The following is a 20825-nucleotide window of genomic DNA, read 5'->3' as shown; positions in this document are numbered from 1 at the left end:
AAGAAAAGGGAATTAGTTTGGTGACAATCAAGAGAATGCAGAGTTACTGCAGGTGAACTTCCTTGGCAGTCATCCATTTTTAATGTACCACAATGGAAAACTGGGGACAAAAATATGCAGTAAAATTGCAATGGCGTGCAGAGGGGAGCAGTCTCCCTTGCGGAGTCAACATCAGAGAATTTCAATTCCGAGTGATTTAGAATATGGGTGGCAATGCAAGGAATATTGTATAGCCCTAGAGGCAGAATGCACTATCATTACAAATGGGTAATTCTATGTTTTTCTTACAGATGGGTTTCAGTGCATGGGAGTGAAATGAACATTGGTACAAGGCACTAAACCATCACCCATGCAAGCCACTTTAGGGGGTGGAATTAAGTTATTTGTTTATTTATTTAATCTTAACACTTCCAAGTCCTGAGCTAGTTTGCAGTATTCATTTAAATGCATCTAACAACAACATAATTAAAATCAGATAAACAATAATATAACATTCCTGGAAATCAAATGTCAAATGTGGTGAGGGTTGGTGGAACAAAAACTATTGCAGCCCTTTTTAAAAAAGGGAAATGGACTGAATTTTCACTTGGGAGCAGTGACTGGTCCAGATTACAATGGTGGCAAAGTGACTCAGCATGGGAAGTGGCCAAGGCCAGCCCAAGACATTTTGCTGCCTGAGGCAAAACAGCGCTGCAAAAGGCAGTGCATAAATTCATAAAACAACAAAAATATGTATTATTGAAACCTATCTGGGGCAGCGGGGAGACGGTGCCAGAGAAAAGTTGGATGCTGAAACCTGGAGGGAGAGAAGTGTTTCACTCTCTTCTGGGGGTCTGTTGGGGTGCTAATGGCTCTTCCTTCCATCATTCCAAGGGAACTGAGCTATCGGTAATCACTTGGAACCCCTGGAGACTCTCACCACTTGGAGACTGAGGTGGCACATAACAGTAGAAATGGGACTTTGGATCAGAGCACATACACGCCATCACATTTCAGTTAGTGGACCTGCTCCCTGAAGCAAGATGTGCAAGGTCAACACCTGTTGATGGGAGCAGTGCATCCACTCCCTATTTTTGTGGCACTTTGCAATCTGAATTTGTTAGTCAGGGATGGACAGCTCTGCCTTTTCAGTTGAGCTACATCTTGGTGCCTTTCTGCTCTATGCTTCTTCTGTCGCTCTCAGTCCCAGGAGACGAATGCAGCTTTCTCTGTTTGGCATTTGGGGCTCTGCCTGGGCACACTCCCTCCCAAGGTCACATCTGTTACACATCGTGATGCACACCCTCCTCAAATGTTTTTGCCTTGCAGGAATGTGATCATGAACTATGATAATAATACCTTTTGTTTGCCTGGATGGAGCATCAAGAGAGGAGTGTGTGGCCATGCACAGAGAAGCCTCTCACTAGCTTCTAGTATAGCTATTGGGTTGTTGTTTTCATTTTTATTGTGTATTTTGTGGTTTTATATCTTGATTTTATTCTGTGAACCGCCTTGAGACCCCCGGATGTAGGGCAGCATAATAGTAATAATAATAATAATAATAATAATAATAATAATAATAATAATACAGGTAGCCATCGGAAGGTCTCCCACAAAGGGGTGCAGACATAGGACTGAAATAAGGATTCTCATCCCTGCTTGTCCACCCCTCAATCACAGGGGTGTTTCAGGTAAATTGTGGAATCATTTGAAATGGCCCTCAACCCCCGAAAAACACTAAACCTTGGGTAATGCTTCACAAAAAAAATCTGAAGAACTCTGGGCAGTCCCCCTAAAAAAAGCTCAACAACTCTGGTAGATTTTTATTATACTGGGAGTAGATCGCAGCCTCCTGAGAGTCGGATGGGTCTATCATATCAAATACAGTCAAACCTCGGAACTCGAACAGCTCTGTTGCCAAACATTTCAGTTCCCGAATGCTGAAAACCTGGAAGTGTTCCAGTTTTCGAATGTTCCTCGGAACTCAAACGTTCAATGCAGAAGTGCAAGAAGCTCTTGCAACCAATTGAAAGCCACACCTCGGTACTTGAACGTTTTGTAAGTCAAACAGTTTTCTGGAACAGATTATGTCCGAGTTCTGACATTTGACTGTATGACACCAACTGGATTAATGTAATTTTATTTTATTTTTTAAATCTGTTGAGATCCGGAGGAAGCTTGCATTCAGATTGAGTGAAGTGAATTGAAGTAAAACAAACAAAAAACCAGTTCCCAAATATTTTGCTTGTTTTGTGTCTCTTAGCATCAATAGTCATTGGGAAATGGTGGTGTGAGATGGAGCCATGCCTAGAGGGCGAGGAATGCAAGACGTTACCTGACAACTCAGGATGGATGTGTGCAACCGGCAATAAAGTCAAGACCACCAGAGTAAGTTTTTTTCCTCTTTCCCCTTTTCACCTCCTTCATTCCCCCCACCCAGCCACCTCCTGAGTTTTTCCATCCTCGAGTCTCTGGCCAAAGCTAAGAAGCCGTTTCCTTGCTCAGTAATGCATGTCCTTCCTTACCTACTGACTGGGTGAGTCAGAGGTGAGTCCTCAGCTGAACTCTACCAGGCAGCTGAGTTGCACTGAATCACCATGTCACTTTCTTCAAAGTAATTTGCCCCCCAAGGAATAAAATAGCAACCTGTCAGCAGGACCAGTTGTGACTGTTAAAGATTACACTTACTGTATTTCTTATCATTGGATGTAAAAGCTGTTGGTTAAACCATTGCCATTTCAGACGGTGAAATGTTTTCAACCGGCCTCGGTAGTATTAGGTAGGAAATCGGAGTTCCTACCATGTATTCACAAATACACACAAACACCATTAAATGTAAACATTGCCTGTTGTGCGTTCCCCCAGATGCCCTTTGCACAGTCAGGGATAGGATTGGTAATGATTTGTGGAGCCAAATGCCATGGATTCAGCCTAAGCCCATGATTTGGGCATGATCCAAAGTAGCCTCAACCGTACCACTTTGGGAGAGATAAAGTTACAAATATATGTAGCTAGAGATGGATGAATCTGACACTTTCAGCTTCTCTCAGTTTCTCATGTCTAACCTTAAATTCACTTAGGCCTGAACTTGTTGATAGCCTAATGGCCAAGCCTTAGTCTTGAATGTGCAGCAAATTCTATCTGCTGTGCTGAGTTGTTGATCTGCTGTTCACAAATAAAGACAGCTATTGAAGTTAGAAACATAGGAAGCTGCCTTAAACTGGTCCATCTAGTTCCATATTCTCTACACTGACTGGCAGCTGCTCTTCGGGATTTCAGCCAGGAGTGTCTCCCAGCCCTCCATGGAGAGGCCATGTTCTACCACTGAGCTATGGCCCGTCTCTTTTCCTGATGTCTGCTGCTTCCTGGTATTAGGGCAGACCTGTTGCAAGGACCTTTGTGGGTCTGCTGGGTGCAGCCATTTCCCCACAAAATAAATTACCTGTGCAAGGCAGGTGTCTATACAGGTAGCAGCAACCAGGCAAGCATTCTCCCGCAAGTAAGGATCTCCATCCTCTGTATCTTTGGGCAGGAATGCAGCCATAAGGCAGTCTGTTCCTCTCATCCACTCTCTGAATATTTCCTTACTGTGATGCGTTGTGATTTGCACTCGGAAATACACATGTAAGGTTCTGTTTTGCATCTTCTCTGCTTCTCACAGTATCTGACATACCAGCGTCCAGAAATTGTTGTTAGGCACTTAAAAACTTCATTCATATTCAGATATACGGCTCCACCTACTCTGTATGGATTATTATATTTCATATCAATTAGATGCCCGTGGACCTGAATGTTCAAATATGAAATAAATCCCCCCCATTCCATCCTGTATTTTCCCCTATCATTTCCCTACAGGAACTATTTTAATTAGCTAGCCAGGGCACCTACTAGTGTAAATCCCAGGAAAATTTTGCTTTGTTCCTTGAAAACATTGTGGGAAATATTACAACTGGAGAAGGTAAATTGATGGGGTAAGCTTAGCAACTATCCTGTAAATCATCATAGATGTCTGCACAGAAAGAAGGCAGAGAGTTTGGCAGATTATTTACTTTTTGCAACTTTTAAAATATGTGGTGGGTAGGTGGGCAAGAGTCACCACAGCACACAACAGAGGTTTGAAATTTGGCTTTATTTCATTAGAAGGGAAAGCATCAAAAAGCCAGGTTGTTCATGCATTAGGAGCACTTGCTTCTTTATTTATTTACTAAAAACTTAGGAACGACTCAACACCTTGACGTGGAATTGCTCCCAGGAACATGGGGGGTGGGGCTCCACAGGCAGATGACTGACATTGTCTAATCAAAAGCAAGTCCATATCCATCTGCACAGCTGCCTATTTTGTCTTTACGCCTAAGAGACAGCTACCCAATGGTTTCCTTTGTCTTCATTTGGAAGAGGACTTCTTCTAGAGCACCAAATGGCAGTGTCATAGCTGACGTTTCCTGGACACACCCCACCATGGGCCAACAAGGGAGTTGTGATTTAAGAATGAATGTGGACACTGGTGGAGTAAGGGGGGCGGGAGAGCGCACTGCCCCGGCACCAAAGGGGAGGGGGTAAAATCGCTGCCACCCCCCTGGACATGTGCCATGCGCACCCCCCACTGCGCCTGGTGCCACGCCCCCACGGGCTATGCACCATGCCCCCAGGATGCATGCCACGCCCCCGGGACACACACTAGCCACTCCCCCGGCTGCTCTCTGCCCCCGGTGCCAGAGCATGCAGCATCACCACTGAATGTGGACCTTTAGCAGGACAGATGTTGCTGATATTCTCACTACCCAAAGCTACACTAGGAGAGGATATACTGGTTGCTGCTGTTAGGAAACTGATATCTTCTGGTTTTCTCTTCACCCCACTGCAATATTCGGTGGGTTCTACTGGGTTCCATTATAGGTGGATTCCTATATAGGTGTATGGATTATTATATTTCATATCAATTAGATGCCCGTGGACCTGAATGTTCAAATATGAAATAAATCCCCCCCATTCCATCCTGTATTTTCCCCTATCATTTCCCTACAGGAACTATTTTAATTAGCTAGCCAGGGCACCTACTAGTGTAAATCCCAGGAAAATTTTGCTTTGTTCCTTGAAAACATTGTGGGAAATATTACAACTGGAGAAGGTAAATTGATGGGGTAAGCTTAGCAACTATCCTGTAAATCATCATAGATGTCTGCACAGAAAGAAGGCAGAGAGTTTGGCAGATTATTTACTTTTTGCAACTTTTAAAATATGTGGTGGGTAGGTGGGCAAGAGTCACCACAGCACACAACAGAGGTTTGAAATTTGGCTTTATTTCATTAGAAGGGAAAGCATCAAAAAGCCAGGTTGTTCATGCATTAGGAGCACTTGCTTCTTTATTTATTTACTAAAAACTTAGGAACGACTCAACACCTTGACGTGGAATTGCTCCCAGGAACATGGGGGGTGGGGCTCCACAGGCAGATGACTGACATTGTCTAATCAAAAGCAAGTCCATATCCATCTGCACAGCTGCCTATTTTGTCTTTACGCCTAAGAGACAGCTACCCAATGGTTTCCTTTGTCTTCATTTGGAAGAGGACTTCTTCTAGAGCACCAAATGGCAGTGTCATAGCTGACGTTTCCTGGACACACCCCACCATGGGCCAACAAGGGAGTTGTGATTTAAGAATGAATGTGGACACTGGTGGAGTAAGGGGGGCGGGAGAGCGCACTGCCCCGGCACCAAAGGGGAGGGGGTAAAATCGCTGCCACCCCCCTGGACATGTGCCATGCGCACCCCCCACTGCGCCTGGTGCCACGCCCCCACGGGCTATGCACCATGCCCCCAGGATGCATGCCACGCCCCCGGGACACACACTAGCCACTCCCCCGGCTGCTCTCTGCCCCCGGTGCCAGAGCATGCAGCATCACCACTGAATGTGGACCTTTAGCAGGACAGATGTTGCTGATATTCTCACTACCCAAAGCTACACTAGGAGAGGATATACTGGTTGCTGCTGTTAGGAAACTGATATCTTCTGGTTTTCTCTTCACCCCACTGCAATATTCGGTGGGTTCTACTGGGTTCCATTATAGGTGGCAGTGAGACTACTCTGTACCCCAACCGAGCCCCTAAACAAGAATTTCATATTCAGCTTTTCTCCTGACACCGGGAAAGCACACTTAATTATATAATACTGAAAATAAAAACAAAAGAGTGCAATCCTATGCACACTACCTTGAGATTATGCCTATTGAATATAGTGGGCCTCACTTCTGAATAAGTTCAGATAAAAATGCACTTTAAGTAACCATTACCATGATGGGTGATATTCAATACCCATTTGTACCACTGCACATTCTGTGGCCAGGGAAGGTTGCCCCTCATCCACACCACAACTAGGCCTCACCCTCATTATGCAAAATGGCAAGCATCCAAAGGAAATGGAAAAATAACCGGGACCTCACACTTAAAGGTTCCATCCAGAACACCAACTCTTGAGTTGCTTGTTGACCTATTTTATTTCTCCGGACAAAAGAAGAGCTATTTGGAGCTCACACTTACCATCAAAAGCCGAATCGATAATAATAAAAAAAGCATTGCTTCACCAAGTTCAAGTCTTTCATGGGAACAAGATGTACTACAAGAGTCCAGTGTCAAAGTTCAGGCTTTAAAGCTTAGAAGGAGGGAGCCGAAATGAAAGACCTCTTTCTTTGCCTCCCATTCATGTGTGCTTTCTCCATCCGCCCGCTCAACAAGCTCTCTGAGCCTGTTCTACCCTGTTCACCTGCACCACATGCCATCTGTCAGGAGTGGGGAATTCTTGGACCAGAGCCAAGGTGGTGATTCTATGCCCAGAGTATCTTAGGAAACAGAGACTCCTAAGTGGACAAAGTGTGGTGGTAGTGGCTTGAATTCACACATTCAGTGCATTCCACAATGGGATGATCACCATATTCTGCTTATCTGATTTTATCTTAATGCCTTAGGAATCCTCTTAAATGAAATAATAATGGAATAGGCCAGTGATGGGGGACTTGTGGCACTCCAGTTGGATAACAACTCCTATCATTAACCATAGTCAATATGGCCAATGGTAAAAAAATTATGGGCATAGTAATCCAGCCATTTTAATTTGAGATATCAGCTCACATCTAATTCTGGGCTATTGGTGGGCTGTTAATATATGTGCACATCATAGAATTGTAGAGTTGGAAGGTTCCCCTAAGGGTCATCTAATCCAACCCTCTGCAATGCAGAAATTTCAACTAAAGGATCCATGACAGATGACTATCCAACCTCTACTTAAACCATCTGAGGAAGGAGAGTCTACAACCTCCCAAGGGAGACCGTTCCACTGTCAAACAGCTCTTACGGTCAGAAAGTTCTTCCTGGTCAGAATCTCCTTTCTTGTCACTTGACACCATTGATTTGAGTCCTGCCCTCCAGAGTAGGAGAAAACATGTTTGTTGCATCTCCTATGTGACAGCCCTTCAGATATTTGAAAGTGGCTATCATATCGCCTCTAAGTCTCCTCTTTTCCAGGCTAACCATACCGAGCTCCTTCAACCACTGCTTTTAAGGCTTGGTTTCCAGACCCTTGATCATCTTGGTTGCCATCCTCTGCACACATTCCAGCTTGTTTATCACTCCCACCAGGCTTAGAATATCTGTCGGTTTTCACCTCTAGATTCTTCAGAGTTCCTTTTCATGAGATCTGCCATCACTGCAATCCTGATCACACTTCCTTGGGAATTAAATCTTCTGAACTGAGTGAAGTTTACTTTGGAGTAGACATGCACAGAACTGCTTTTCATGCCATCATGCTTGATTCTACCATCTTAAATCTGAGCATGGTTTTTCATTAGTTAAGGGTGCAATCCTACGGTCTCAGGGAGGATTCTGCGGGTGGAGAAAGAGATCCATGGGTGGGCAGAGGGAGATCTATGAGAAGAGCAGGTGGTCCACCCACAGAAGCCTCCTCATTGAAACTGCAACAATATCCACGACTGTCTCTTCTCTGTGTTCAGTGCACCAAAGCTGGATAGAACAAAAAGGAGATGCTCTTCATGTGCCTTGCCTTAAGAAATGACATCTACTTGATTATTTGAAACGCTTTTATAATGGTCTTTATGAACTAGAGACAGCCAACATGGGGACTTCCCAATGTTGCTTGAACAACAACCCATATAATTTCCTGATCATTGGCCATGCTGGCAGGGGCTGCTATGACTTGCCATCCAACACAAGATGAAGGGCACAACATTGACTACTCCTGTTATAGACCATGGGGCACTGATGGTTTGGTGAGGCTGTGGCATCTGCTAAGTGTACATAGCACCATTCTTGAATGGTTCCAAGAAATTTCCATCAGGTGGGGAAAGTACGTGGCTTAAGATATTCTTGTTATGATGTTGCATGTGAATAACAATTGGGGGCACCAATACTAAAGCTTTCAAATGGTTATTATATCTCAGGGCAGCAATTCTTGCTTACTTTCCAATCCATACTCTTCCCTAGTCTCCTCACTATGCTGCAATAGAGGAGGAGGAACTTCCGCCAACCAATTGGAGGATCAAGATGTTTTTCAAGGAACTGAGTATAATTTCTTCTTGTGCATTTTGTTGTTACAGATTCATCCGAGAACCTAACAAAACATCTTCCGACAGCAGCCAGTGAAGGGAACCCCTGACAGATAAGAGGACAAAAATCTTTAAACCATCTCCAGCTTTTACAAGCCAAATGGGATTTTTTTTATTTATTTGCACTTTAACTCTGTACCAGAGGAAACTACAGTGGTTTACTTGGGTGGAGTCAAATGCCCCAGAAAAGCAGTGCATCAGATTTGACAACAGTGAATGGAAAAGAGGGTGAAAGGAAATAAGGAAATAAAAAAGCAGTTACTGAGAAGCAAGCTTCCTGATGTTGGAATATGAAAAACAGACCTACAAGTGTGGATCTACAATTTTTCTTTGTATCATTAAAAATATATAAATATATGAGATATTTTGAAATAAAGCCTGACTCTTAAAAAAAAATGAGCAGAAGCCACACTTTGCTGCAACTGCTTTGTAACCTTTTTTTAAAAAAATGCACAGACATTTTGGAGATCAAGAAGACAACTGGAAAAGAACATAAAGCAAGATGACTTCTGACAAAAGAACTGGAATGTTGCTTCTTCTTTTTTATTATGGTTCCTATTATTTCAACCGGACATTCAAGGAAATTCCACCGTTCCATTTTCCTGTGTTCTGGAGTCCTTTTCTTTTCTTTTCCTCCTCGTGCAACAATAGCATGCTGGCTTTGCTTACATTAACCATACTTTATACTTAATTGATATGTAATACCAGTTCTACTTTCTTCCAAGGATGTCTTTTGTGGGGGGGCATCAGCTGTCCCACAGCGAAGAGAAAGATGACTCTTGACACTTGGGGGGGAAACATACAGTCTACGTTCAGAGGTTTATTTGGCAGACTTTGGGTAGACTGCGGGCTACCTTATTAAAGAAGCACTGTACAGATCATTGTGTACAGACTTTGTATAGCTGGTATAGACAATCCTAGTAAAAAAAGAAAAGAAAAGTTGGTTGCTAACTTCAATGGCTTGTGTTGTTTGCTCAACCACGCATGAGGGCTGTTTCATTGTATTTGATTAGGATAGAAGCTTATCTACTCAGAGGTTCATCTACTCCATTCTCTTGCAATGCAGGGATTTCAGCTAAAGCCTCCATGACAGATGGCCACCCAACTTCTGCATAAAAACCTCCAAGCAAGGAGAGTCCTTTCCACACTTAGTGTTTATAGTGGTATAGTTGCTGGGTTTCCAGCTTGCCCGGGTTTCTGTGCGGAGGGGGTGAGGATTGGTGGACATGGTTGGTGAGACTTTTCTTCCATGCCACTTCCCTCTGACTGGTCCCAGCTGTCAGTTTGCAAGCTCAGTTCAGAGGAGAGCTATGGCAAATGGGGATGATGGTGCTGAGCCAAAGTATTACCTGTGACAGCAACCAGGTTCACTGTAGACCAGACAGAACCGTGGTTTCTCTTCTAATCTCCTATGCTCCAACAAGATTAGAATTTTGGAATGCTAATAATATTTTTTTTTTTAAGCTGTGAAAGGGCTATCCTCATGAACATGTTTATAATGCTGACAATTACTGGCTGGAAGGACACAAGGTTATAGAATCATAGAATCATAGAGTTGGAAGAGACCACAAGGGCCATCGAGTCCAACCCCCTGCCAAGCAGGAAATGCAAGGGGTGTGACTACAGCCACATAACTTTTATCTATTCGGGCACAACCTGCCTTTAGTATGACAAGGAAAACCCCACACTCCCTCTCTGATAACAGCAACATGTGACCAAAGGTGCAGTTAATCAGGCTTAAAAATGTTGGAACAAACAGCAATTATACCACCGTAAATTGTAACTGAGGAAAGACCCTGGAATTTGTACTGGTTCAAGGTTTTCCTGCTGTGTTTCAGCCACGGTATTGGCAATAGTAGTAAAAAAAATGAATAAACCCCAAATCTAGGGTATAAGGCCATGTTGGAATAGAACCAAGATGGTGTAATACGTCACACATCTCTGAATGAGGGGCAAAGTGGTTTGGGCATTGGATGGGTCCAAGAATCAGAAGGTTCATAGGGTTTTCCTTTCCACGATTGCATTACCAAAAAGCAATGCACTTTAAGAACTTTCAGTGGTTGTCACTTTAAACTTACAGCAATCATGTAATTGAAATATAAGTGGGATTGCCCCCACCCATGTAGCTAAACAACAACCGGATGTCAACCGCTCAGATTCATGAGTATAAACTATATCCATTTACTTGAGCAGCAATGTCTGGGCCCCAATATTCATGGGGGCAGTTTGGTCAGACTTGAGACTTTAACATCTTACTGACCAAGGAATAGTAGGAAAAACACCCTTGTCAAGCTGGCAGAACTGGCCCGTTCAATATGCATGTGACTCTTCCTGGATACAGACTTCCTGCCGGTGTAGTGCAACCAGCTGTAGAGAAAACTGAGCTGGAGCTGAATTTGTGCGCAAAGGTTTCTTTATTTATGAGATTTCTTATCCACCATAAATTTACCATAAATTCCTGGGGTGGGGATACATCCATGTGAATGTGCAAAATTAGAATCCAATAAAACAATTTTAAACAAAGCAAAGCACATGCATCAAACCATAGAAGTGGCCTTACAAAAACCACATAAATCTTAGCTTGCAAAGACCAGGGTAAAGAGGTGTGTTCCACATTTTGGAGAGTTACTGCAGAGAAAACTCTCTCTCTCAGGCCACTACTCCTGTGTTTCCCAGGGCAGCAGAATTAGCAAGAGACACTTGAGAGAGTCTGTGGGGAACCAGGCAGCCTTTCAGATATTTGGGGCCTAAGTCATAATAGCATATTGACCCACACATGGAAAGAGGCTCTGCAGAATTTTCCCACACAACAACTGCTCTTTAAACTTAAAGGTGTTCAGGAGGTCTTTGAACATTTGACACGTGGACTTTTTAAAGGGAAAATGCAACCAGAGTGCATGAATTGTTTTTCCTCTGTTGGGATTACAGTGGTACCTCGGGTTAAGAACTTAATTCGTTATGGAGGTCCGTTCTTAACCTGAAACTGTTCTTAACCTGAGGTGCCACTTTAGCTAATGGGGCCTCCCACTGCCGCCGTCGCACAGTTTCTGCTCTCATCCTGAAGTAAAGTTCTTAAGCCGAGGTACTATTTCTGGGTTAGCAGTCTGTAACCTGAAGCGCCTGTAACCCAAAGTACCATTGTATTCCTCTCTTTTTAAAACAATTCTCATGCCAAAACACCAAACTATTCTGGGTGTTTCTGTGGCACCAGCCTCTGAAAATGAAATATCAGAAATTTCCAAATGTGTGTCCTCCCTCAGTGACCCAAAATCCTATGAGCACTTTTGATGTTACCATGGAAGCCACTGCAATATGCTTGAGAACTTAGACCCTTGAGAACTTGCCATGAAGGTTATCCTTGATCTGCCTGAAGACTTCCCTGGGTCATCTCCTAACCTCTGCTCCCACATGTGATCCTTATGCCAAATGAGTGGGATTGTAAAGAGAGCAGGACAACGGAAAATCTTTATATTCTGTACTATGTTATACTGTTTTCACCTTGCTGTCACCTCTCAATACACCCACACATCAACAATACTAATCAGATTTATCCTGTACAGAGGAAGGGCAGAACATTCTGTCCCAACCTCAGCTGTTGTCCATCTCCAAGACAACAGCTTCCACACCTTGATATGTAGAGAAATATATTAAAAACTTGTCATTCTCATGGCACTGTATATTAAACCAGCAGCAGTAGGTGTTGTGTTACATTCTTCAGGGACTTCCACAGCCAACACCAGAAGTGCTAATCTTTAAAGTTAAATAAACTTTAAGGATGTGCTGTTGGTTACAAAACATTATATTTCATGGTATATCCCCAAAAATGATTTAGTGGGCTTTGTAATGCCTGAATCTGTGCTGGATTGTGACCTAAGTTATCATAACCCTGTACTGTAAATAGTTGTCAAATGGCATTACCAGATAGGGGGAAATTTTCAGGAAGGCTTGATTCAGAATCCCTTGAAAACTGTAGTCCCCTTGCGGTTGCCTTTCCACCTCAGAATGGTTGTGAGGATTTCCACAAATACTGAGCAGGTCTTTAGTGACAGCCTACAAATCAGAATATGGCTTTCCTGAACATGCAAATTCTTGAGTACGGATGGGTGAGCCCTGCCAGGCTGATGTCAAATTCACTCGGAAATAACTCAAGCCACTTTGCATTCAGTGTCGGAAGAAAGGCAGGATAAAAATGAAATGAAATGAATGACTATAATTTGGGGAGTTTCCAAAAAGATGGAAATAAAGGGGTGTATCTGATCCTTGCACAAAAGATCTTTCCTCTCCTCCCCATTCAGCCTCCCATGCACCTTCAAATTCTCCAGAGCGTTGGGGGACTCCCTGGAGCAGAGCAGGGTGGCATTTGAGAGAATAAAAGGAAGGGGAAGTCCCATTGTGTAAACAGAAGGCAGGAAAATCAAGTTAATAACCTTGAGAATTACTGATAATTATAGATAGATGTCAGGGAACTGCCATCGGAGAGACAGGTGGTGGACAGGCTACAGGAGAATAGGAGAGAATCTGCAGTAGAAGAGGGAACCAGCAGGGGGAGTGCAGGAGTCACAGCGGAGGGGAGGCTCTGGGATGCTTCCAGTGAGAGTAGTGGAGAGGTAACGGGACCCCCGTTGGGAACGCCCACCCTTCGCCGGAAACTGTCACGCAGAGAGTCTCGAAAGCGCATGTCTGTCAAAGAGCTTTTATGTTGGCGTAAATTCCGTAGACGCCCACTGTCAGATTCTACCAGCGACTGACGGAGTCATGCTTTGGGGGCTCCGTTAGTGCATCGGTTTGGATGACCAGCCAAACCCCAGAGGGATCAAGCTTTTACGCACAAGCAGCTCACTATCCCATCACAGCAATCTGACAGTCTTTGAAAGCAGCTTGTGCAAGCAGAAGGCATCATGAGCGAACCATCCGGAACCGGAGGAGCAGGAGCGGGAGCTGGCGCAGATCCAAGCCTGGAACAAAGGTACAGGGCGTTGGAGGTCCAGCTGGCACTGCAAACGGCGAGGCTCGAGGAGAGGAGGGCTCAAGATGCAGATAAGGGGAAGACCACCCCACTTGCCAGACGGGTGCCTGGACTGGTGCAGAAATTTGGGGGGGATCCCCGGAACTATCAAGCCTTTAGGACAGAGATGCAATATGCTCTCAATCTACTGTTTGATGACTTCCCCGACGAGAACTCTAGAGTGGCGTACGTGATTGGCCATCTAGAGGGAGGGGCGAGGGACTGGGTTCGGCCCCTGATGGCAGCCAATAATGAAATCTTAAAGGACACAATGAAGTTTTTCCGCGCCATGGACTTGATGTTTTCCAGCGAGATCGAGCAGGGAGTGGTGCGCAGGCAGTTAATGGCGTGTAAACAGGGGAGCCGATCTGTACGTGAGTACTGGACTGAGTTCACCATGCTGATTCATAGACTTGGGTGGGACCTTGCTAGTGAACCTATTCAAATGCTGTTTGAAGAAGGTCTCTCTCCGGCAGTGAAAGATGAACTTTCCCGGGCGCCTAGGGCGGAGTCTATGGATCAGCTGACTAAATCAGCGCTGTCCATTGGGGCACGCCAGGAAGCTAGAGCTATGGAAAAGCGGGAAGGAAAGGGGGAACGTTGGAAGGACTTCCGCATTCCAGAGATTCCGGAGCAGCCTTTCCCGCCAGCAGAGCCGATGGAACTTGGAACAGCGCGCGCGCGCGCAGTTTCAAACACCAGTGAAGGGCGGAAGAAGGAGGGAAAGAGCGGCAAGCGATGCTATCTCTGCCAACAGCCAGGTCACTTTGCCAGAGTCTGTCCGCAAAGGAAGGAATGGCAAGGGATGGCGGGAACTGTTGGGGGGAAGGAGGAAGAAGAAATCACGGAGCCAGTAAAAGCCAACGCCTGGTTGCCAACATCAGGGCACAGCAGCCAGGCCAGGGAGTAATGAATGTGCCCACGCCGGAACCTCCAAGACCAGCGCTTGTGATAGAGGTGTTGCTGGAACTGGCAAACGGACACCCACTGAAGATAAAGGCGCTATTGGATTCAGGTAGCTCATGTAATTTCATGAGCAAAGAGTTTGCAGCTGCACACCAAATACAGACTATCCCATTGAGTAAGCCTTTGCAGGTTACCACGATTGATGGGAGGGAGCTGTTGGGAGGAGAAGTGAGCCAACAGACTGTACCAATGATAATGAGGGTGGCACGACACACCGAACTGATAGCGTTTAACGTAGCCACCTTGGGAGGAGCTCCTATTATCTTGGGTATGAGCTGGCTGGCGCTACACGATCCGCTAGTAGGCTGGCATCAGAGAGTGGTTTCCTTTGGATCAGCACATTGCCTAGAACACTGCAAGGAGGGAGAGGCTCAGGCAGGCACCAGGGGCACTCTAGCAGTGATGGAAGTGATGGACAAAGGGAGGGTGCCACCACAATACGCTGACTTGCTTGACGTATTCAGCGAAAAAGAAGCAGATAAACTGCCCCCGCACAGACCCTTTGATTGTCAAATTACCTTACTCCCAGGAGCACAATTGCCAGTGGGCAAGCTGTATGCAATGTCAGACAGTGAGATGCAGGAGTTAAGGGAGTTCATTGACAAGAATCTCAAGCGAGGTTTCATCAGAGAGTCACGAGCGGTGGGGGGCAGCCCAGTGTTCTTTGTGGACAAAAAAAACACAGGCAAGCCCAGGCTTGTATGTGATTTCAGGGCCCTAAATGCAGTGTCAGAACCAGTGACTTTCCCTATGCCCAGAATTGATGACATTCTAACACGGGTGAGAAAAGGGAAAATTTTTACCAAGCTGGACCTTAGGGGGGCATATAACTTGATACGTGTGAGAAAGGGGGATGAGTGGAAGACCACTATGTTCACCCCCTTGGGGGCCTTTGAGTACACCGTTATGCCTTTCGGATTACAAGGGGGCTCCGCCTGTTTTCAATCATTCATGAATCACGTCCTGGGGCCACTGCTCTACAAGAACTGCGTAGCGTTCTTAGATGACGTTCTGGTGTACTCAGACAATGAGGAGCAGCATGTGCGAGATGTAAGAGAGGTACTGAGCAAGCTGCGAGAAAACCGGCTGTGGGTGAAACTGGAGAAGTGTCAGTTTCATACCAAGGAGGTGGAATTCCTGGGGTACCGGTTGTCTGACAAGGGATTGGCCATGGATCCCAGCAAGGTTCAAGCGGTACTGGAATGGAAAACACCAAAGACCAAGAAGGACGTGCAAAGGTTCCTGGGCTTCGGAAACTTCTATAGGAAGTTCATCAAAAACTTTGCCCATTTAACAGCGCCCATCACGGATTGTCTTAGTAGCAAAAAGAAATTTGTTTGGACGGGAGAAGCGCAACAAGCGTTCGAACGCTTAAAGCAGGCGTTTGCGTCGGAAGAGCAACTCTTGCACGTGGATCTACAACAACCAATGAGAGTGGAGACTGACGCGTCAGACCGAGCGGTGGGGGCCGTTCTTCTCCAGCCGGGAAAAGATACGTCTGAATGGAGACCGTGTGCATTCTTCTCGCGGAAGTTGAACAAATCAGAGAGGAACTACACAGTGTACGACCGAGAACTGCTCGCCATTCATGAAGCATTCCGGAAATGGCGGCACTTGCTGATTGGGGCGCAGCACAAGGTTCAAGTCCGAACTGACCACAAAAATCTGGAATACTGGAGAACAGCCCGAGTGCTGAACCAGAGACAAGTGAGATGGGCCCAGGAGTTCTCCAAATTCCACTTTGAGATTCGTTACGTGCCCGGCTCCGAGAACGTGAGGGCGGACGCTCTTTCCAGGAAACCTGAGTACTTAGAGGGGGAGGGAGCGCCTGAGGCAAGGCATGTAATCTCTGAAGACCGCTGGGTGTGTGGGGCGGCATTGGTGGGGCAGAGGGAACTGATAGAGGGTACGGAGAAAGATGAATACGCCCAAGAGAAACTCAGAGAGCTCCGGAGGACAGAGGAGAACACAGGGGGGTTCGAAGAAAAGAACGGGGCGTTGTATTACAAAGGGGCACTGTACATACCCGACGGGGAACTGAGGGGGAGAGTACTCAAGCAGTTGCATGACAGCCCCACAGCGGGACATTTTGGACAGCACAAAACCATGTGGTTGGTTACCAGGGAGTTTTGGTGGCCCAAGGTGAGGGAGGACGTACGGGAATATGTCAGGGGTTGCGACAGGTGCCAGCGAGCGAAAGGAGAGAGGGTGGCGCCAGCGGGGCTATTACAACCCTTACCCACGCCCGAAAGGCCATGGGAGGCAGTATCCATAGATTTTATGACGGACCTGCCAAAATCCAAAGGCAAAACAGCTGTCATGGTGGTGGTAGATCAATTAACCAAGATGTGTCATTTTATAGCTTGTTCACATGCAGTCACAGCGGAGGAAACCGCCAAGTTGTTTGTAGAACATATTTTCAAGTTGCATGGCGCCCCCTTGAGGGTGGTCAGCGACAGAGGGAAACAATTTACTTCCAGGTTCTGGAGGAAACTTATGAGCTTACTGCACGTAGAACTCAATTTCTCAACTGCCCGGCACCCAGAAACCAATGGGCAAGCGGAAAGGGCAAATGGGGTTTTACAACAATACTTGAGGTGTTACGTAAAGGACAGAGAAAATGATTGGGTGGATAAGTTACCTCTAGCAGAATTTGCCTACAACAACGCGGAGAACGTGTCCACAGGGATGAGTCCCTTCCTGGCAAATTATGGGTGTCACCCCCGGGCATTCCCAGGAGAGGGAGGGGAGAGGTGGAGCGTGCCGGCGGCGGAATATTTTTTTTGAAGAGATGGAGGCGATCCACCGTCAGCTTCAACTTAACTTAGAGAAAGCCAAGGAAGAATATAAGAAGCAAGCAGACAGAAATAGGAGGGAAGGTGAAACTATAAGGGTGGGGGACCGGGTGTGGTTGTCCACCCAAGGGCTACCGTTCAAGGGCGGGAGTAAGAAATTGAGGCCCAAAAGATTGGGACCCTTTGAGGTCATACAGCAGGTCAACCCAGTGGCATTCAAACTCAGGCTGCCCAGTCACATGAAATTACACCCAGTATTTCACAGGTCATTACTGTCGCCGTACCGAGAGGGACGCGAGTGGGGGGAGCGTGAGAGAGAGGCCACCCAAACGCCCGTGATAGAAGAGAGAGAGCGCGACATGAACGTGGCAGGAATCATTGATTCCAGGTGGAAGGGGAATCAGGTGGAATATCTGGTAGAATGGGAGGGGGAAGCAGAGTCGGAAAACACTTGGGTACCAGCAGAGGTAGTCAATGACGAGGTTTTAATAGAAACATTTCATCAGCGTTTCCCAAGAAAACCGCAACCCGTGGCTCGATTTAGAAGGGAACACTTTGGGACCACCGATGAGGAAGGAGAGTTTGAAGGGTTCCCAGAGTCAGGGGTGGGTGAAGAAGCCGACTCCGACGAAGAAGAGGAAGACGGGGAGAGAGACGGTACGCCGTGGCTGGAAGTGTTAGAATCCTCGGACGACGAGGAGAGTTCCTTCAGGGGCTTTCCGCCCTCACCGCCAGTGGGAGAGGAGGCGGGAGGGGGTGAAGGGGGCCCTGGGGGGGAGGTGGATGTCAGGGAACTGCCATCGGAGAGACAGGTGGTGGACAGGCTACAGGAGAATAGGAGAGAATCTGCAGTAGAAGAGGGAACCAGCAGGGGGAGTGCAGGAGTCACAGCGGAGGGGAGGCTCTGGGATGCTTCCAGTGAGAGTAGTGGAGAGGTAACGGGACCCCCGTTGGGAACGCCCACCCTTCGCCGGAAACTGTCACGCAGAGAGTCTCGAAAGCGCATGTCTGTCAAAGAGCTTTTATGTTGGCGTAAATTCCGTAGACGCCCACTGTCAGATTCTACCAGCGACTGACGGAGTCATGCTTTGGGGGCTCCGTTAGTGCATCGGTTTGGATGACCAGCCAAACCCCAGAGGGATCAAGCTTTTACGCACAAGCAGCTCACTATCCCATCACAATAGATGATAGATGATAGATGGATAGATAGATAGATGATAGAAAGATAGATAGATAGAGATAGATGATAGATAGATAGACGATAGATAGATAGATAGATAGATAGATAGATGATAGATAGATAGATAGATAGATAGATAGATAGATAGATAGATGATAGATAGATAGATAGATAGATAGATAGATAGATAGATAGATAGATGATAGATAGATGATATAGATAGATAGATAGATAGATAGATAGATAGATAGATAGATGATAGATAGATGATAGATAGATAGATAGATAGATAGATAGATAGATAGATAGAGATAGATAGATAGATAGATAGATAGATAGATAGATAGATAGATAGATGATAGATAGATAGATAGATAGATGATAGATAGATAGATAGATGATAGATAGATAGATAGATAGATAGATGATAGATAGATAGATAGATAGATAGATAGATAGATAGATAGATAGATATAGACAGATATAGAGATATAAAATTTGTGTCTGAATATATATTCTGTTATCCCTTAAAGTTATGCTCGTATGTATGTACTGTATGCTTTTTTTCTCTCATGTTGGATTGGGGAGTTGGAGAGAAGAGTGTTAAAAAATATGCTTGCCCTTTGTGTGTTTCTGGCTGTTCAGCAACATGATTGCTTCATGTTGGCAATATTGCCACCTTTAAGTGCAACTACACGAGAGGCTCAGTGGACAATGTCAGAAGAAGTTCAGAACGCAAAGGGGAAACCAGCCACCACTTTCAACAGCAACAGGAGAGAAATTGCTTTCTAAACCTTCTACTGATAACTCCTGTAAACGTCCAGAAGACAATAAGAGGTAAGTCTGGAAACAGGTTGAACTACCATTGACATTTCTGCATGCAAAGGTGACTGTCAGGTCGATTAGCTGCACAGATTGCTGAGGACCACAAAAGGCCCACATCCTATCTAATGAGACAATTTTGGATGTATTTTCAATGTATGTCCCTGCATAAAGGAATGTCTAAATAACTACAATCCTACATTTCACCAAACACAACCAAAACTTCTTGTGGGAATGAAGTTCACACTTTATGTTGTCTTCTCGTGTCTGAGACTATCATCACAAATCAAACACCAAAAACTTCATATCACCTGACATCTTTTCTAACACATCTTTTTCCATGGAGACTTTTCAGCTACAAGCCCATCAAGGAAGGACATACTTCATGGTTAGGGAACCTTCTTAAGCCTCACTCTCTTAGGCAACCTTCCAGGAGCTGCGTGCCAATGTAGGTTTGGCCAGAGGCAAAAAGTGGATGCAAAAATGGAAAGTATGGAAAGTATACATGCTAACCACTCAAAAGTCAGATGTTTCATGTTCTACACACACACACACCTCCACCCCTCACCCTTTATCCTGGCAAGCAAGAGGCCTGATCATGTCTCAAGGACACATTCCAGCCAGGCCAAAAAAGTTGAGGAGAGCATGGAGAAGGGTGGTGGGAGGCAGGACAGAGGCAGAGCCAGGAAAAAGTCTGAAAGGCCAAACAGAGATGCCTTGAAGGCTACATTTGGCCCCCAGACCTGAGATTTTCCAGTGTGGTGTAGTGGTTACGAGCGGTAGACTCGTAATCTGGTGAACCGGGTTCGCATCTCCGCTCCTCCACATGCAGCTGCTGGGTGACCTTGGGCCGGTCACACTTCTCTGAAGTCTCTCAGGCTCACTCACCTCACAGAGTGTTTGTTCTGGGGAAGGGAAAGGAGAATGTTAGCCGCTTTCAGACTCCTTCGGGTAGTGATAAAGCGGGATATCAAATCCAAACTCTTCTTCTTCTTCAAAGAATCATCCCTGAAGTGTAGGAAAAAGCATCCCATGAGATATGAATGCTGCCACTCAAAAGCACAAGGAGCGACACTCCCCATGAGCATATGGAACTGCTGTGGCCTCTGGGTTGCTAACCATAACAAAATGATGTGCTGGCTGCTTGTCAACTAGGGGAACTAATCTCAGAGAGATCTTCCTATAGACTCCATAGGCTGGACCAAGACTTGTAATGAGTGGCCACTTGGGGAAGGCGGCAAGGAGGCCTTTTCACTGATTCCCCCCAGCAAACTTCTATGACCCCTGAAAAGCTGATCTAGGGGTGCGTGGACTTAAGGACCCTGCAGGAAAGCAAGGGGGGTGTTGCAGGGAGTTGCAGGGGAATCCTGGTTATTTCCACCTTCCCCTTTCTCTTTGCAGAGTGGCAAGTCTAGATCCCAGCAAGAAAGAAGGGTAATAGTTAGATCTTCACATATAGGCAACA

General features: G+C 45.7%; 1 protein-coding gene across 1 annotated transcript in view; it reads left to right on the top strand.

Annotated features, from left to right (window-relative positions):
* TAFA1 (TAFA chemokine like family member 1) overlaps positions 1-9543 on the top strand; it is a 335805-nt gene extending 326262 nt beyond the window's left edge. The window contains exons 4-5 of the mRNA XM_081854075.1: positions 2243-2367; positions 8584-9543. Coding sequence (XP_081710201.1) covers positions 2243-2367; positions 8584-8601 — 143 coding nt within the window. The 3' untranslated portion in view covers positions 8602-9543. The remainder of the gene's footprint in view (positions 1-2242; positions 2368-8583) is intronic.
* The last annotated feature ends 11282 nt before the right edge of the window (positions 9544-20825 follow it).

The sequence above is a fragment of the Podarcis erhardii genome (genome assembly GCF_964252035.2).
Source record: "Podarcis erhardii genome assembly, chromosome: 2".
Lineage (NCBI taxonomy): Eukaryota > Metazoa > Chordata > Lepidosauria > Squamata > Lacertidae > Podarcis > Podarcis erhardii.
This window is presented reverse-complemented; position numbering and strand designations above follow the sequence as displayed.